The 14,838-nt window shown below is 47.7% G+C and overlaps 1 protein-coding gene across 1 annotated transcript in view; it reads right to left on the bottom strand.

Annotated features, from left to right (window-relative positions):
• Window positions 1–14,838, bottom strand: part of CECR2 (cat eye syndrome chromosome region, candidate 2) — a 46,145-nt gene that overhangs the window by 2,980 nt on the left and 28,327 nt on the right. Inside the window, 9 exon segments of the mRNA XM_009879752.1 lie at window positions 2,111–2,607; window positions 2,609–2,878; window positions 2,995–3,123; window positions 4,237–4,670; window positions 6,071–6,197; window positions 6,480–6,571; window positions 6,674–6,711; window positions 6,997–7,126; window positions 10,936–11,092. Of these exon segments, the coding sequence (XP_009878054.1) occupies window positions 2,111–2,607; window positions 2,609–2,878; window positions 2,995–3,123; window positions 4,237–4,670; window positions 6,071–6,197; window positions 6,480–6,571; window positions 6,674–6,711; window positions 6,997–7,126; window positions 10,936–11,092 (1,874 nt within the window).

The raw sequence follows: 14,838 nt of genomic DNA, 5'->3' as shown, positions 1-14,838 counted from the left end.
TGCTGGCGGCTCCACTGGAGAGAAAAGGGGAAAAGAGTCACACATTGGTCTAATTTTGAAAATCATCCCTCCCCTCCCGACACATACACATGCCTACTCATGCTCACCCAAAGCACAGGTGCCAAAGGGTAATTCCTGCCAGCTTAAGCAAGTCTACCAAAGTACCCTCTCAGCATCCTTTTCTGCTGCTGACCCACGGTTTCTCTGCCCATCAAGTCCCTAACATCTGGATGGAGAAGCATCCCACTTTTGTGCAAATGGAAGAGAGAAAGGAGTGACTTTCCAAAGCCATGATGGTTCTTCAATCGTAAGTACTCCAAAGCCTACAATGTTCCATCCTCTACTCGAACCTCTCTGCAGCATAGCACCAGGACAACTCCTCTTCTGTGGGGTTGCAGCCTCCCTCCCACACCCATCACACAGTCTTCCCTTCAGAGACCTTTAGCAATTCTAAAGTGCATTTTTGCAAAGTTGGGTGACCTGTAGTAGCTGCTTCTTTCAAAAAAGCTCTTTTAAAATCTACTCATGAGGTTGCACCTCTCTTGGAAAAGTGGCACATGTGGACTGAACCATCAAGACACAGGCACACTGTAGTTCGCAAGCCACCAGTAAATCACACCTTCACCAGACTAACATTGCACGCGTGGCATTGGTCTGACACATGGGTGTGCAGAGGCTGCCCAGTGGAGAGGCAGAGTTGGGAAATACCACAGTGGGGTCGACGTGACAGCAAGATAATAAGTTGGGGTAACAGCAGCTTGCTTTCAGGCTGTGTTGCCCCTTCTGGTTCACAAATCCCACTTGCCCACAGCTTGGGCAGAAGCACTACCACACACTGAGATGCTGCAGAGCTGATTGCAGCCATATTTTAACCAACTGTGATTTGGAGATGTGGCTACTCTGCCCTGCAATCACTCAATGTCCTCCCTCAGTCTCTGTTCTATATCCAGCACAGTTAAATGATGATGGCTTTTAAGCAATGCCACACAAGGAAAGAGTTTCCTTTTAGTGCAATGCACACAAGGGATCGATAAAAGATGCAAGGGTTTTGATCTCTAGTTTTCCAGCTAGAATTAATGAAAAAAAAAAATATTTTTTTTGATCTCTAGGGTTTTTTGATCTCTACTTTAGGTTTGTTTTATTTTTAAGTTTGGCTTTGTTTTTTTTGGTTTTTTTTTTTTTTTTGATGTCTAGTTTACCAGTTAGAATGAATGAAATTAAACTAGAAAGAAACTTGCAATGGCACACATGACACACTGCCATCCCACCTGAACTGACACGGCTGGAGAGGGGCTTTTGGGCAGTCCTGTTGTGTGAAGATTTTGAGATGTTGAGAGCTCACAAGGCACATGTGCATTTCAGAGCAGAAGCTGTACTGACATATACTCAAAGGTGACATATACTCAAAGGAGTATATTTAAACCATGTATTCACATAACGTCTTCTTTCCTTCCCTAACTCTCTGCAGATACCATTTTTATATTAACTCCAAGTGAGCTCTAGAAGCATCACAGCCTATGCTTTGCATTTGCACCCCATGGCAAACTGATAACTTGCAGGTATAGCTGGGACAGAGGGGACCTCTGGCAGGCTACAGAGAAACAAAACAATCTTAGAAAAACCTAAGCGATGGCTGGAGTAGAAAATATATTCCAATTTAGATTAAAAAAAAACATATAAAAACTGTGTCCCCCGCAGCTATTTAATCAAGATTTCAATTCTTTCCCAGAAAAAAACCACCCTGCTTTTGTTGCTGAGCCTCAGCCACCATTTAAAATTGACTCCAGTAAGCCTGAAGGTCAGGGCATACTTTCCACTTCTCTAGTGGCACAAACCCAAATAATGCCACATTTGCAGACACAGCCTTTGTGCACCTGTGTGACAGTTAAGGCTTGGGTCCCTACAAGTTTGGAGCCCAAGAGCAACAAAGCTGGCCTGGAGGTGGGTCCTGCCCCCTCCCCAAAAGCACACACCAGCAGGCAGAGGGTCTGCCCTGGCACGGGGAATGGTGGCACAGTGCACAGGCTGGAGGGATGCTGGGCAGCAAGCAAAGGGGAGGCAGGCAGGGGGACGCAGGCAACAGAGGTGGGCAGGGAAGGTCAAATGCTACCAGTGGGCGCTCGAGGGGTTACCTTGACTGTTCTCCGTCTCCATGGTCTGGCCGGTTGGATCCTGCGAGCTCCCGTTCCCCACGATGGGTTTCGGGGGTTGCACGCCGGCGGCGGAAGCGGCGTGTGCCAGCTGGGGAAAGGGTCCGGGGAGGTGCGGTGGGGGCGGCTGGCGAGGGTGGTAAGGCACACCCGGCGGGCACACACGGGAGGACAGCTGCTGCATGGCGATCATCTCCGGGCTGTCCATCATGGAGTCCCCACCCTGGCACCCTCTTTGAACCTGAGGGGGTCCACCGAACAGAGGGGCCGGCGGCTGTGGCATCCTCTGGCCAGCGGCTTTCCCAGGCGGTCTGATATACCCTGAGGGAGGCACCCCGTGAGGTAGGAAATTCGATTGCTCGGTCCACTGGCTGGGAGGCAGCGGTGGCCTCATGGCCCGGGGGTCCATCATATGACCCAGGGCGCGGGGCTGGAGCGAGGGCCCTGGCCCCATGGGTCAGGTACTTATAGGGCCGGTACATGTGCCCCGGGGGGACCTCCGAGCCCTCCGGCGGCCTCACAGGGGGCCCATTGTGCCTCGGGGGGAGGAAGCCCTGCTGGAACTGGGCTGGTGGGTAGACTGCATCAGGCGGGGGGCCACTCATGCGCCCCAGCTGCAGAGCACCCGGCCGGGGGCCAAGGCCGGTGACGTGGGTCGGTCCTGCACATGGCTGCTTCTCCGGGGCAGCCAGCCTGTGACCGCGGTGCTCGCTCAATCCCACGGCCGGCTGGGGACGAGAGGGAGAGAGAAAGAGAGTGAGACAGATGTGGGCGGGTGTTGGTGACAACCATCGCACTGAGGAGCAGATGGCACCTGTGGGTCCTGGGCTGCAGCGTTTCTTACCTGCATGGCAAAGTGCTGGTGCTGCTGGACTGGGTCTCCAGGATGGGGCTCAGGCACTCGTGGCGAGCCGTAGAGTTTTGTGGGATCCGATCCGCGCAGGGGGCCAAACGTTCCTGGCACGGCTGGTCTCTGGGGGACGGGGAGAGGTGTGGGAGAGAGAAAGAAAACAATTTGTGAAGGGTAGTAAAGCAGCAGAGCTGGTGCAGGCAAGGGGAAGGCAAGGCTGGAGGAACCACACAGATGAGCAGATGGGCTTTTTGGAGAGACCATGAAAAACCTGCACTCCCTTTCCTATGAGGTGATATAGCTTCCCTACTAAAGCCTGGCCACGTGTCCCCATGCTCAGGTCACGATACACTCACCTGCCACCCAGCTACTTGGGAGCAAGCAAGAAGATTGGAAGGGACAGTGGTTTGCTCCAAGCAGAGGAGCGGATCACAAGAGCATGTGAGCAGGACAACGGGGGAAGATGCTAGATTTCCTTCAAAATACCCATTGCCTTCAGCTCTACCACTGCCCCCCTCTCTTTGCATCACAAGCAGCATGCTAAAAATTTTGTCTGATCTCTAGCTAAAAGGGTGAGGGGTTGTATGGATCTCAGAGGAGCAGCTGATACACCACATCACAAGACATCACTGGTTAAATGGAAAAGGCAGTGAAGGATGGGTGAGGAACAGCTCAGAGGGGAGACAGAACAGGTGGCATTCAGAGAAGCAATATTGGGCTAAAGGGAGGTCACTGCTGCAGTCCAGGGTGGCCTTGTGTTTGATTTCATTTACTGCTTTTATAAATACTCAAAGCACGAAATGCAGCAGTACACAGATGGCACAAAGTTACCAGGCATCTGTAAACAATTGAGACAAAAGAAGACCAGCTTGTTCAGCATCATAAATTGGAGGTTAAGAGAAGAAATGTGACTGCTTTCCATGCACAATGGGGTAACTCTCCAAGAAGAGAAGAGAACTGCGGGAGCCAGGGCTGGTGCAAGCCCACATGGGGACACGCTGGCCATGGGAAGTGTTAGGACACTGTTCCCAGCTACTGTGGCAATGACTGAAACTGCACCAGCTTAAATCTAAGGGCTGAAAAGTTTCAGTTGCAGAAACCATAGCCCTGACCTTTAACCTCTGGGATAAGGTTCTTGCCACGCAGTAGGGATTTCACAGTAGAGAGCTTCATTCCCCTTTACCTCCCTCCCTCCGCAGGCATGATGGGTGAAGAACAGCAGAGACTACTCCTTACCATCTGGCCAGGATGTGGCACAGGGCTGGGCATGCCACCGTACTGCAGAGAGCGAGGGAAACCTCGCCCATTGGAAGGACCCACTTCTCGAGGAGGCTGCATTGGGTTGCCACTTGGATCCTCTGCAGAGGATGAGGAGAAGGAAGAGGAAGAGGAAGAGGAGGAAGAAGCAGGAGCCCTGGAAGTAGCTCGATATGGTGGAGGTTTTCCTCCATTTTCCAGGCGTTGCTGCCTCTTGCCTGGTCCATCTGGGTCTCGCGACCGAGTCCAAACACTGCCTGTGCTGGAGCGGCCAGTCCGCCGGCTCCTCTTCTCTCGTCTCCCATCTTCTCTTATCCAAAACTCCTCATCTGTGTCTCCATCTTCCCCAGGGAAGTGCTTCATCATTGCACGGTGGAAACACCTTTCTAAGTTGTAAGCCATCTTGGTATATTCTGCAGTAAAAAACCCGCAACATCAGGGACAGAGCCTTATAGAGAGAAATAATTAAACAACATCAGACTTTCCCATTAGATAAATCATCTCCCCTCCAAAAAGTTTCTTTGAGGAAGAGTTTTGTTTCTAACTAGTTGCCTTTGGTTTATGTTCTTAAACTCAATAAGCAGCACAGCATCAGATTTATTCAGTAACCTCACCAGGGGACAGGCAAAGAGGCATGACAAAGTACCATTAGCAGCACAGCTTGCAGAGTCAGCATTAACCCAGTGTTCCAGCATAGTGCCAAGAATTACATTACGAGAAGCACCACCTCTGCTCGCAGAGATGCGTGACCCGCACAGTTAGCCAGCAGAGTCCAGAGAGAAGAAACGTGAACTTCCAGCAATGCTATTTGATTACATTCAGAGGCTTTTCTTGGACTCGTTCTAATATCTGCTGTATGCTACAAGACAGAGGAAAATCAGCAAACATATCTATCCATGCATGGTTTCTAAAGCACATGCTGACTCTGACACAAAAGCTATTGCCAACACCAGTGTTCCCATTGCATTATTTCCACAGGACAGTTCTGCTCAGAGGGGCTCCTACTTTTCACTGGAGTGGATAGGAAGGAAAAGACATGTGAGAGGTGTTAATGACAAGGGCTTAAAGCAAATGACCTTCCAGTTGTTTCCACTAAGCTAACCCAGAAGTTCCTCGGGAAACAGAGCTCTCCCAGTGGCAGTACAGGAATGCTTTTACTTGGGGCCCACAGTGACAAGCTAGGTAGCTCTATTTTCCCTTTCAAGGCAGTGCTGGTGAGACACAGTCTGCAGTGATGACCCACCATATGGGAACTGATTTCTTACCTAAGCAACATGCAGAATTTTAATTGGCATGGCAATTAAACCCAGGGTTTCCCATTTGCAGAGTCATGTTCATGCAATAGCCAAGGAACCTAAAACCTACATTTTTCCATCCAAAGGACTACAAAAGCCTGGCTCTTTCCTCACTTTTCGTGGTACTCAACTAACACTGGTGGCTAACCAGACTCCTAGGCTTTTCAAAGTCTGTGATAGATATTATGAGACAAAGGAGCACACTGAAACACACAAGCACACAAAAGAATGAGCTCAGAAAGAAACAGGCTTTCTTTCTATGTTCTGCCTTCACCATCTACCAACATGGGAGTCCCTTAGTATGTCAGGCCCCAATTCAGCATCACCTAATTGTGCTAAAAACCTGGCTAAAACCCCAGGCTTTATAACACTCAGGAGCTCCTACTTTTTCACCCAGCCTCCCAAAAATACCCTGAAAGAGAATAAGCACAAATAAAGTACTGGCGAGTAGGGAGAGACCAGTGCTTGCTTTGACTCAGCACTGCAAATAGAGTAACTTAGCGTCTTACTGCTCTTACCACTGCCTTCACCATTGTACTTAAGACAGTTCCTGAACATGGTCTTCATATCGCCCACAAATTCTTCCTTGGTGCAGTACTGACCTCCATTCAACTTCTTCTCCATGCTAGAGATGTCCATGGGAGCCTGAAACACAACAAAACCTTCCTTCAGTTAAAGCAAGCATAGCGGAGATTACAAAGTGGCATAAATAGCTTCCTCACAAAGAGGGGATGGGAAGTGGAGGCTCCTGTCCCGAGAGGCAGCCTCCCATCTTTGGTTTCCTTGACTTGTAAGGCTAGAAGGGACTACTGGAGTTATGCAGTTTGACTGTGAGGGTAACACAGCCCATAAAACTTCAAAGCACTTTCAAAAAACTGCATCCTGGTCAAAGTGCATCAGTCAAGATGGCTGGACCACTTTCCATACCTTAATGATCTGGTAGTAGTTGGGAGCATACGATTCATCGACGGGCTCCAAGAAGGGCCAAGAGTCCTTGTGAGCCTTTACCACATCTAGAACTGGTGGTAACAGAAGAAAGGTGAATGGTTACCCCCACGTGCTCAGAGGAGTATTTCACTTTGAACAGGTCATGCAAAGGGGAAAGCTGGGGCAGGACTAACCTTTGTACATGGCTGTGAACTCATCGTCCAGTTCAAAGCTGTAATGGGAACCACAACAGTGAATGTGCAGACTGAGGACATATAAGACATGTTCTTGTACTTCATCTTCCCTTCCACCCCATGCACAGTGCCATAACGCTGAGAAATAGGCTTTATCACAAACACTCCTCTAGCATGGACCCAATCCAGATGTTTCTCAGCTTACTCCTTGCTGTTCTCTAACCTCACTTCTCCTTCCTCATTCCCGTGAATGATCATACTCCTCTCCTCCCCGTACTCGCTTTCAGTGCGCCCACGTGCTGTATGCCCAGCTGCATACTCACAGATCCTTGGTCCTTCGCTCTTCCCTGGTAGGGGAACTGGGATCCAAGTGGGAAAGCTCAGGGGGGAGCTCCTTCCCCTGTGCCAGCAGCCAGGCCCGCTCTTCACGAAGCTTCCTTCTCCTGGCCCGTTCTGCAGTGGGGAGGGGAAGAGAGGTGAAAAACCATTCAGCACTCCTTGTCAACAAGATTCTGCAGGAAAAAATGAAGGTAGCTCCTGCACCTCTCAAGAACTCCTGTGAAATGTTCTTGTTCTTTCAGGAAAAGCAGCAACAACACAGAAGCAGAGGAGGCGAGACTACAGCACACCATCAACACGCCTCTTCATTTCCCCTTGACTTTACTATCAGTGATTTTGAAACATTACTGTGATACAGATGCTCCCCCAGGCAGCTTCCAGACAAATTCTTGACAATGGTGTGGTACAAAGAGAGCAGTTCAATGCACAGATCTAAGTGTAGATAAGCACTATGAAAGAGCTGGCTTGTTAAGTTGCCATCCTTCAGGTGCTTCACCTCCGCCAGGTGAACTCAAGGCAGCTGCTTTTGCACTGAAGTGGATGAAGAGCAGTGCCAAGGGAAGGGTGAAGTTCTACCAGCTGGGTGGCAATAAGTAACTGGGGTCATTAATATGCTCCACGACCATGGCTAACTTTGAGAAGATGGCTCAGGTAGCCAAAGCAAGCAAGCTGCCACACAGGAGGGCCACTGGGACAGCTTTGGTTTAAGAGGTGAGAGACAGGAAGAAGCAACAGTGGAAAATAAAACCTGTGGTTTGCAACCAGACAGCTGGCTAACAGATTGCTTCATAATAGAAAGTTTATAGGCTCTTATGAACCTCATTTCCTTTTTCTTATAGGAAATCTGAATTCATTTGACTTGCTAAACACCTGCGGTTGAACCAACTTTCTGTAGGAGCAGAATTCTGTGAAAGTAATGTTCAAGGAGAGATGTCACAGGAGTAAGACCCCAGAAAACAGGCCACATTGGGGAACACTCAGAGCAAAAGTAAGATGGGGGAGACTTGACTAATACCCTCTAGCAGAGGCTTCATTTTTGGAAAATGCCAGAGACTCAAGAAGCACCAGCTCTGGTGGAAGAGTATTAATTTACTGTCTTATTCCGTCAGTCAAAAACACACTTGGAATGGGGTTTGAGGGCATAAGAAAACTAGGAATAGCTACAAGGTGGGTATTTCCAGGGAGGTCCATGGCCAGATATATCAAAAACTGGTAAAAGAAAGTCCAAATTTCCTGTTATAAAACTGTGGGGAGCACTGAAGTTGGGAGGACAGGACTTGCATCTAAGATGCCCTACAGAATCCAACGGCATTTATTATAGCATTGAATGATAAGAAGTCCAACGTCAAATTGCAGTTAACAGAGATTATCTGAGTCTGTCCAAGCTGTCAGTACTTCATGCTTCTTTCGTAAAATTAACATCACTTAGATGACATTGTAATGGATGCCTAAGTGAAAAAGCTGAAAAAAACATGAGGCAATGACTTGGGCAGCAAACTGAAAAATCTTATGCCAGCAGCAGTCAAGAGGTAATGTGATGTAGATTTTAGAAATCCATAAAGGCTTGCCAAGGATCTCACCTGGTAAACTGACAGGAATCAGGGAGCGCTACCCTGATATGAGACTGGAGCTAGTCAGGATTAATGGCAGGTCCCTATACCACAGCAAGTGATTAATATAGCATGTTAAAGATCACTGGCAGAGCTTGTTGTCATGCTGTTGGCTTGGGTTGAGTCCTACCCAGCAGCTTTCAAAATCTAATCAATGCCCTAAGAAGTACCTCAAACAGCTAGAAAGTCGTATGTGCGAGAGATAGTGTTGGAACAGCATCTGGAAAGAAAACTAGGAAACTCTAACCTGCTGTTGTGGCACAAATCTAGAAAGCTGCTTTAACTCTTAAATTCAGGAAAGTACAGATGGGCCCAGCAGGAGGCTCGCTACCTGGGGCATGCGTTGGAGTGGCGGGAAGTGAAATCCCAGACTGGAAACAGGAACGTAATCTAAAAACAGGCATACAGTCTAAAACCGAGAAGCAGGTGAAGTGCTGATGAAGTTCATCAGAGAACAGGTATTTCACCCTGTGTTTCACATCACCCCTCTACACAAGACCTTACAAAATTAATGTTAAATCCCACACAGACTGCAAAATAGAAGAAAATCTTTGTTACCCTAAAATCTCTGTCAACTGATGCCCAGTTTTAACAAGTCTGAACCAAGCAAAACAAATTACTTCATTTTCAAGTCACTTTCTGTCCATAAGAACTGTCATGAAAGTAAATGCTAACGGAGGGTGAGCTTGGCAATAAGGAAAGATGGTTAAGAAGCCAAAGTTTTACCTGGATAGCTGCCTTTTCTAGGGATGAAAAATACTGCAGTGATTTAACTGAACAAATCAGCCACTTAAATAGCCTTTCCAAAAGGCTTTTGCACCAGCTTAAAAGGAGACTTACTCCTGACTTAGCCTAAACTGACTAAGGACAAGTTTAAACTCAACTGAAAGAAACTGCACAAACCAAAATAAAAGCATGTCTGCCAAGAAAAGAATGAATGTATGCTAAATTGGCTTAAAAGAGTTTGCTGCCCAATCCCACACCATTTTCTTTGATTGGCTCTTGATTGGCCTTTGCATTAGATGATGAGATTGCAGTAACCCAGGAAAGGACACAGCTTATACCAAAACAAGCCCTTTTTAAAGATACGTGTATCTTTGCAGCTCTTCTGGAACTTCAAGATTAATTTTGTCTATACAGACGGAGAATTAAAACACAGAGAATTCGCAATTTGCCAAGATGAAACAGATATCTGTGGCAGATATAGGAGCTGGATGATTCTCAGTTTAAAGCACCGGATTAGCTAGGACTGGCAACCAGGAATATATGAAGGCCAAGCAAGTAATTGGATTTTCTAAAGGTTAGAAAGGTAAGCAGGTAAAAGAAACTATTCTTAGATAACATCTGGTCTGCTACCAAACATCTGGTAGCAGACTGTTTCATCTTGGAAAGTTTACAAGGTTTGCATGAACTTAATCTTTTTTCTTTTTCTGATTCTTTATCCACTTAAGGATTCACGATACTGATACCGCCACACATTACCACCACAGCTTTCTGAAGATGTTCAGCCTTTTCCTGGAACTGCAATAGCCCAGCCAGCCATTGTGGCAAAACCAGCAGATAAAGGAATCCCATAAGGGAGGCTGACAGAGAGAAGGTGGTCAGAAATGAGCCGGCTCTTAGACATCAGTTCCTACACATACTGGCTAAATGCCTGATGTCTGTGCCTCAATCTGACCTATTAAACACAACATAGCTGTTTCTTGCAGAACAGCTTAAATCAGCATTTAATTCAAAACCATGAAAAAACAAGACCAATACCTGAAGTTGCCACCTCTGGTGCTCTATGTAGCCTGGTCCCCTCATCTTTAGTTCTTCAATTGATAAGGCCAGTAGCAATATAAAACTAGTACTCCTGCTATTCCCATATTGTCCCCTTCCCTTTCTCCTCAAAGGGAATCCTTCGTTCATCATGCATCGGGCCAAAAGGACCAAATGCTATTCAGTAAGAGCAAAGCCAGCTAATCCTGCACACAGGGAAATCCACAAGGAGGCAAGTGGGTAGACAGAAGAAAACTGAGGAACAACACAAACAGCGGTAAAAAAAAATACTGCTGGGGCAAGGGCAAAAATAAGCATGACTTGAGGAAGACAACACAGTTGAAGGGTGCACTAGAGAATAGCTACCATCACCGAGGGAGATAGACAAAGGAAAAGAAGCTACAGTCACAAAAATTTATCCAAGGTACGTGCAAGAAAATATATTCCCGTTAGCAAGTCTGGCAGGGGAGGAATATAAATGGCACATCTCAATTCAAGATCTCAATCCTGGCTTTGGAAGTTTCCACCCCTGCTTCCACTGGCCGCACGTACCTTCCACTGCTTTCACCTTCTCCTCCATCTCTCTTTTCCTCTCCTCCTTTAGCAGCTGTTCCTGCTCCCTCTTCTGTACTGCTATAAGGATTTGGCGCTCCTCCTCTTCCTCTCTGCGCCTCTGCTTCTCCATCGAACTCAGCACGTTTGGGTTTACCTGTGACAAAATGGTGCACCAAACACTGTAATGCATTGGCTTATTGAAGTCTGAACAGAGGCAGGTTTACTTTGAGCAAGCATTAAAGCATACCTACAATGAATGGCTGGGGGAAAAAAAAGAAAAAAAAAGGATTTGTACATATGAATTCTCAGATGAAGAGCAACACGTAAAGGAAAGTTATTTGTCAAGCAATGAAATCCTACTGATACAGACAAAGGAAGGAGAAGCAATGGGTTAGACAAGCTGCCACTCTGCCAGGGGTGCACCATGTGTATTTCCCTTCTGGGCAAAAGATTCAGGCTGTTGACACCCCCACACAACACCTCTACCCCTTCCAGCTAGCAAAGCCCTGAATCGCAAGCGTGAGCAGAAAGGACTATTCTGCCGAACCCGGCTCTGCTATAAAACACAGAGTACAGGAAAAGAGACTGATACAGCCTTGCCTCAAGGTATTATTTGGAACGTTTTCCTTTCCGGTTCAAAATAAGGCCTGCCATATTTCTGTGTGCTAATCTCCCCTGAACTAGCTCTGGCTTGTTTGTTTGGACAGTTTTCCTGCTGGGTCTCCCAACCAGTTTTCTTATTCAAGGACGCCTGGCTCTTTATTGCCCCACTTCCTCACCTCCCCACTGCCAGCAGGCTGCAAGGCTGTGTTTGATCCCACTTAGACTGCAGGCTTCTCAGACCAGCGATTGCCTGCTCCTATTTCTCCAACACAGTTTAAGGTATGTATATGGCAGTGCGGAATTACCTTTATTAGCTTAGCTTAATTATAAAACAAACAAATCGGTCATCCATCAGCCACTCCCACCTCTTTGACTTCTGCAAGACCAACGTATGTGTGCCTTATCAGGAGGGAATATCAACTGGAAAAGAACAGTGTGCATACAGTTCTCCCCACCTTCATTTTCAGGGAATAACCAGCAACCAACACCTAGGCAAAAGGCATTTCCTGAGGATTAGCAATCGGCTGGGGTCCCTTGGCTGCTGCTCAGACCATCAACTTCTACAGGCTCATTATTAATCCCCAGAAAAAAATCTGGCACAATGATTCCTATTTTGTCCTTGTTTCATTGCCTAGAAGTGGAACCACAGGGTGTTTTGATAAATGCCTAGAAATGTTGTCTGGTTTCACTGTACATTCATTTCCACCTCTGCCTCCCCTTCCCCTACGTAGCACTGCCCTACAATCTCCCACTGCAACTCTCTGAGGACAAGCATCATGTATTATCTTCCCATCTCCAGAAGCAACAACATATTGAGAGAATTACACTTCAACCACCAACAGCCACGGAGAAGTGTCCAAGAGATGGTGATGGGACTCTTGATGACATTAGGACCGCATCCTGCATCTAGGGACAGACTGGACAGCAAAAACACCTATTCTGTGATGGTCTTTTTAAGTGAAACCCACAGCATGATCCCACCACAAGGGAACTCTGCCCATTTTCTTTTCCTTTTCAGATCTTTGCGAAATATTAGTACTTCACTCTTCTACTGCTTTCCTAAGGAAATCATTTTGTGAGTCCACACACCTTTAGGTTAGCCAGCTTCTCCTCAAAGTTAATTTCTCATCCCCTCATTCTATCCAATTATTCCAAGTTACACTCTTCTGGGCAAGCATAAATTCTCTTCTTCAGCCACATTCCAGCCTTTATGGGATTCCTTAGATGCTTACACAAAACTCCTATGTCTCTGTAATTAGGTTAAAGGTTTCCTTATACAGCAATCCTTCCAGCTCCCTAATCATTCCAGTTGTCTCTCTCAGACCTTTCATCCAACTGAACAATCTCCAAAGACCAGGATGCCCAGGACTGAAACCGCTATGCCAAGTACAAGAGCTCAAGAACCTAAGCTCAAGAATGGTGTTCTACATTTCCAATTTTGACACTTTTCATATCCCTTTCTCAACCACTGTACCATTCTATTTGCTACTCATGCACTGTAACCATCTTCCTTTCAGGCCCAGTCCTGATCATCATCAACTAGTTTTCCCCTAACTTTCTAGATCAATCTTTAAATTGCAATAGGAACCACAAACCATCAGGTTCTGCAGCAATTAGGAAGAGAAAGAGGTGAGCAGGAATCAGCCACCAGAAGTTGGTACCCCAAGATATTTTATTGAGGATGTGACCATCAGCCTCCAGATTCTCCAGCCAGTAGATCTAAGCCAGCCTGGTGTGCCACACCAATTTCTTCAGCTGTTGGTGCACAAGTCAGACCTTCCCTTTCCCTGGACTCATACAGCTTCCACCGTTCGTGTCCTATGGAAAGGTGAACACACCATCCAAGCTGCAGTGCTCACACCAGGGCTTCTCTAAGCCTGCAGGGTGTGTTCAGCACCCTATACAGTAATGGCGCGACACAGAACCTATAGCATGTTCCACATCAACCCACCATGAATATGGCATTGACAAAGCAATGGGACAATATGAAGCAAAGGAGAGGATTTCATGCTAGCAGATCTAGGAAGAGGAAAAAAAGGGAAAAGCAGAAACCCCAAGTGCAGTGTAGTGAGCACCGAGGGCTGCAGCAGATGCCCGCGACAACTGCACTTGCTCCTTGCAGTGCTTGCAAGGCAGCAGCAATGGTGGCACAGGCTCTTTGAGACACTTCAGACATAGAAATAGCCAGATTTTCAGAGGGACCTACTGCCTGGTGTCCCACTTAAGTCCATGGGGGATAAGGAATGCGAAACTCAGGGTTAAAAAAATAAGCAAACACAAACAAGAAAACTCCTACTAGATGTGATAAAAGCAGACACCTATTGGAAAGATAAAAACAAGAACCCAACACAAGTTAAACTTCCTTCCGGAATGAAGAGGTGGCAAAGGGACATTTCTCCAACTTCCTCCCCACTTGGAGGATAAAAACCAGCCCTCTCATCTGCGACCACGGCATCAGCGCCTCCTTCCCTCCGCCAGAGAGCACTCCAGGACACAACATCGCCGCCCTACCCCCCTGGGACTCCAAAGGGGCCAAACTTCTGCCTTTTGCTTTGCTCTCCAGGCAGTGGGTATCAGGCTTCAGGGGCAGAAGGCCAGGAGGCACGGGTGCCCCAGGCGCCCCAACCCCTCACCCTCCAAACCTTCCCTGCTCCGGTTTCCGCAGCGCTGCCCTAATGAGGGTGCTGCTCAGGCGGCTCTTTAATGAGGAGCTAATCTGAACCACCTGTTAAGAAATCCCCCGCAGGATTAGGAGCCTACAGAACAGTTATATCTCGGGCCGAAGTGACATCCAGCTTGCGGAGCCAGGGGTCACCCCTGCACCGGGCTGAGGTTTTCTCCCCAAGACTCGCCTGCTGCCCACCCCTTGTCTGGCAAACAAGCCATCGGACATGCTGGCACTTTCCCTGCCTCCCCCATGGCAGGGATGACTGCCATGTCCTGCTGGGGAGCCAGCACGAGCACCACCACCCTCACGCTGGCCGGCTTCCCATGCCTCAGTGCAGTGGGTGCTGGGAGGGCCCCCGGCTCACTGGAAACGTTTCACTGGCCCACAGGCAGCAATTAACAGCCCTCTGCCGACGCAGACCTGGAGCACCTGCGGTACTGATTAGCATCATTCAGGCTCCATGTGTTTCCCACTCCCCTTCTCCTCTGGGATTTCTGCTGCCTGTGAACAAACATGTGTCCCTGCGCTTCCTGCATGGTGGGCTTTGCAGAGAGCAATTCTGGCCCCAAACTGACCATCACTGGGGTCTTATTTTCCTCTCGGCAGGCTTTTATCTGCAGCATGATGAG

This window comes from Charadrius vociferus, unplaced genomic scaffold (genome assembly GCF_000708025.1).
Source record: "Charadrius vociferus isolate BGI_N301 unplaced genomic scaffold, ASM70802v2 scaffold90, whole genome shotgun sequence".
In the NCBI taxonomy this organism is placed as follows: domain Eukaryota; kingdom Metazoa; phylum Chordata; class Aves; order Charadriiformes; family Charadriidae; genus Charadrius; species Charadrius vociferus.
This window is presented reverse-complemented; position numbering and strand designations above follow the sequence as displayed.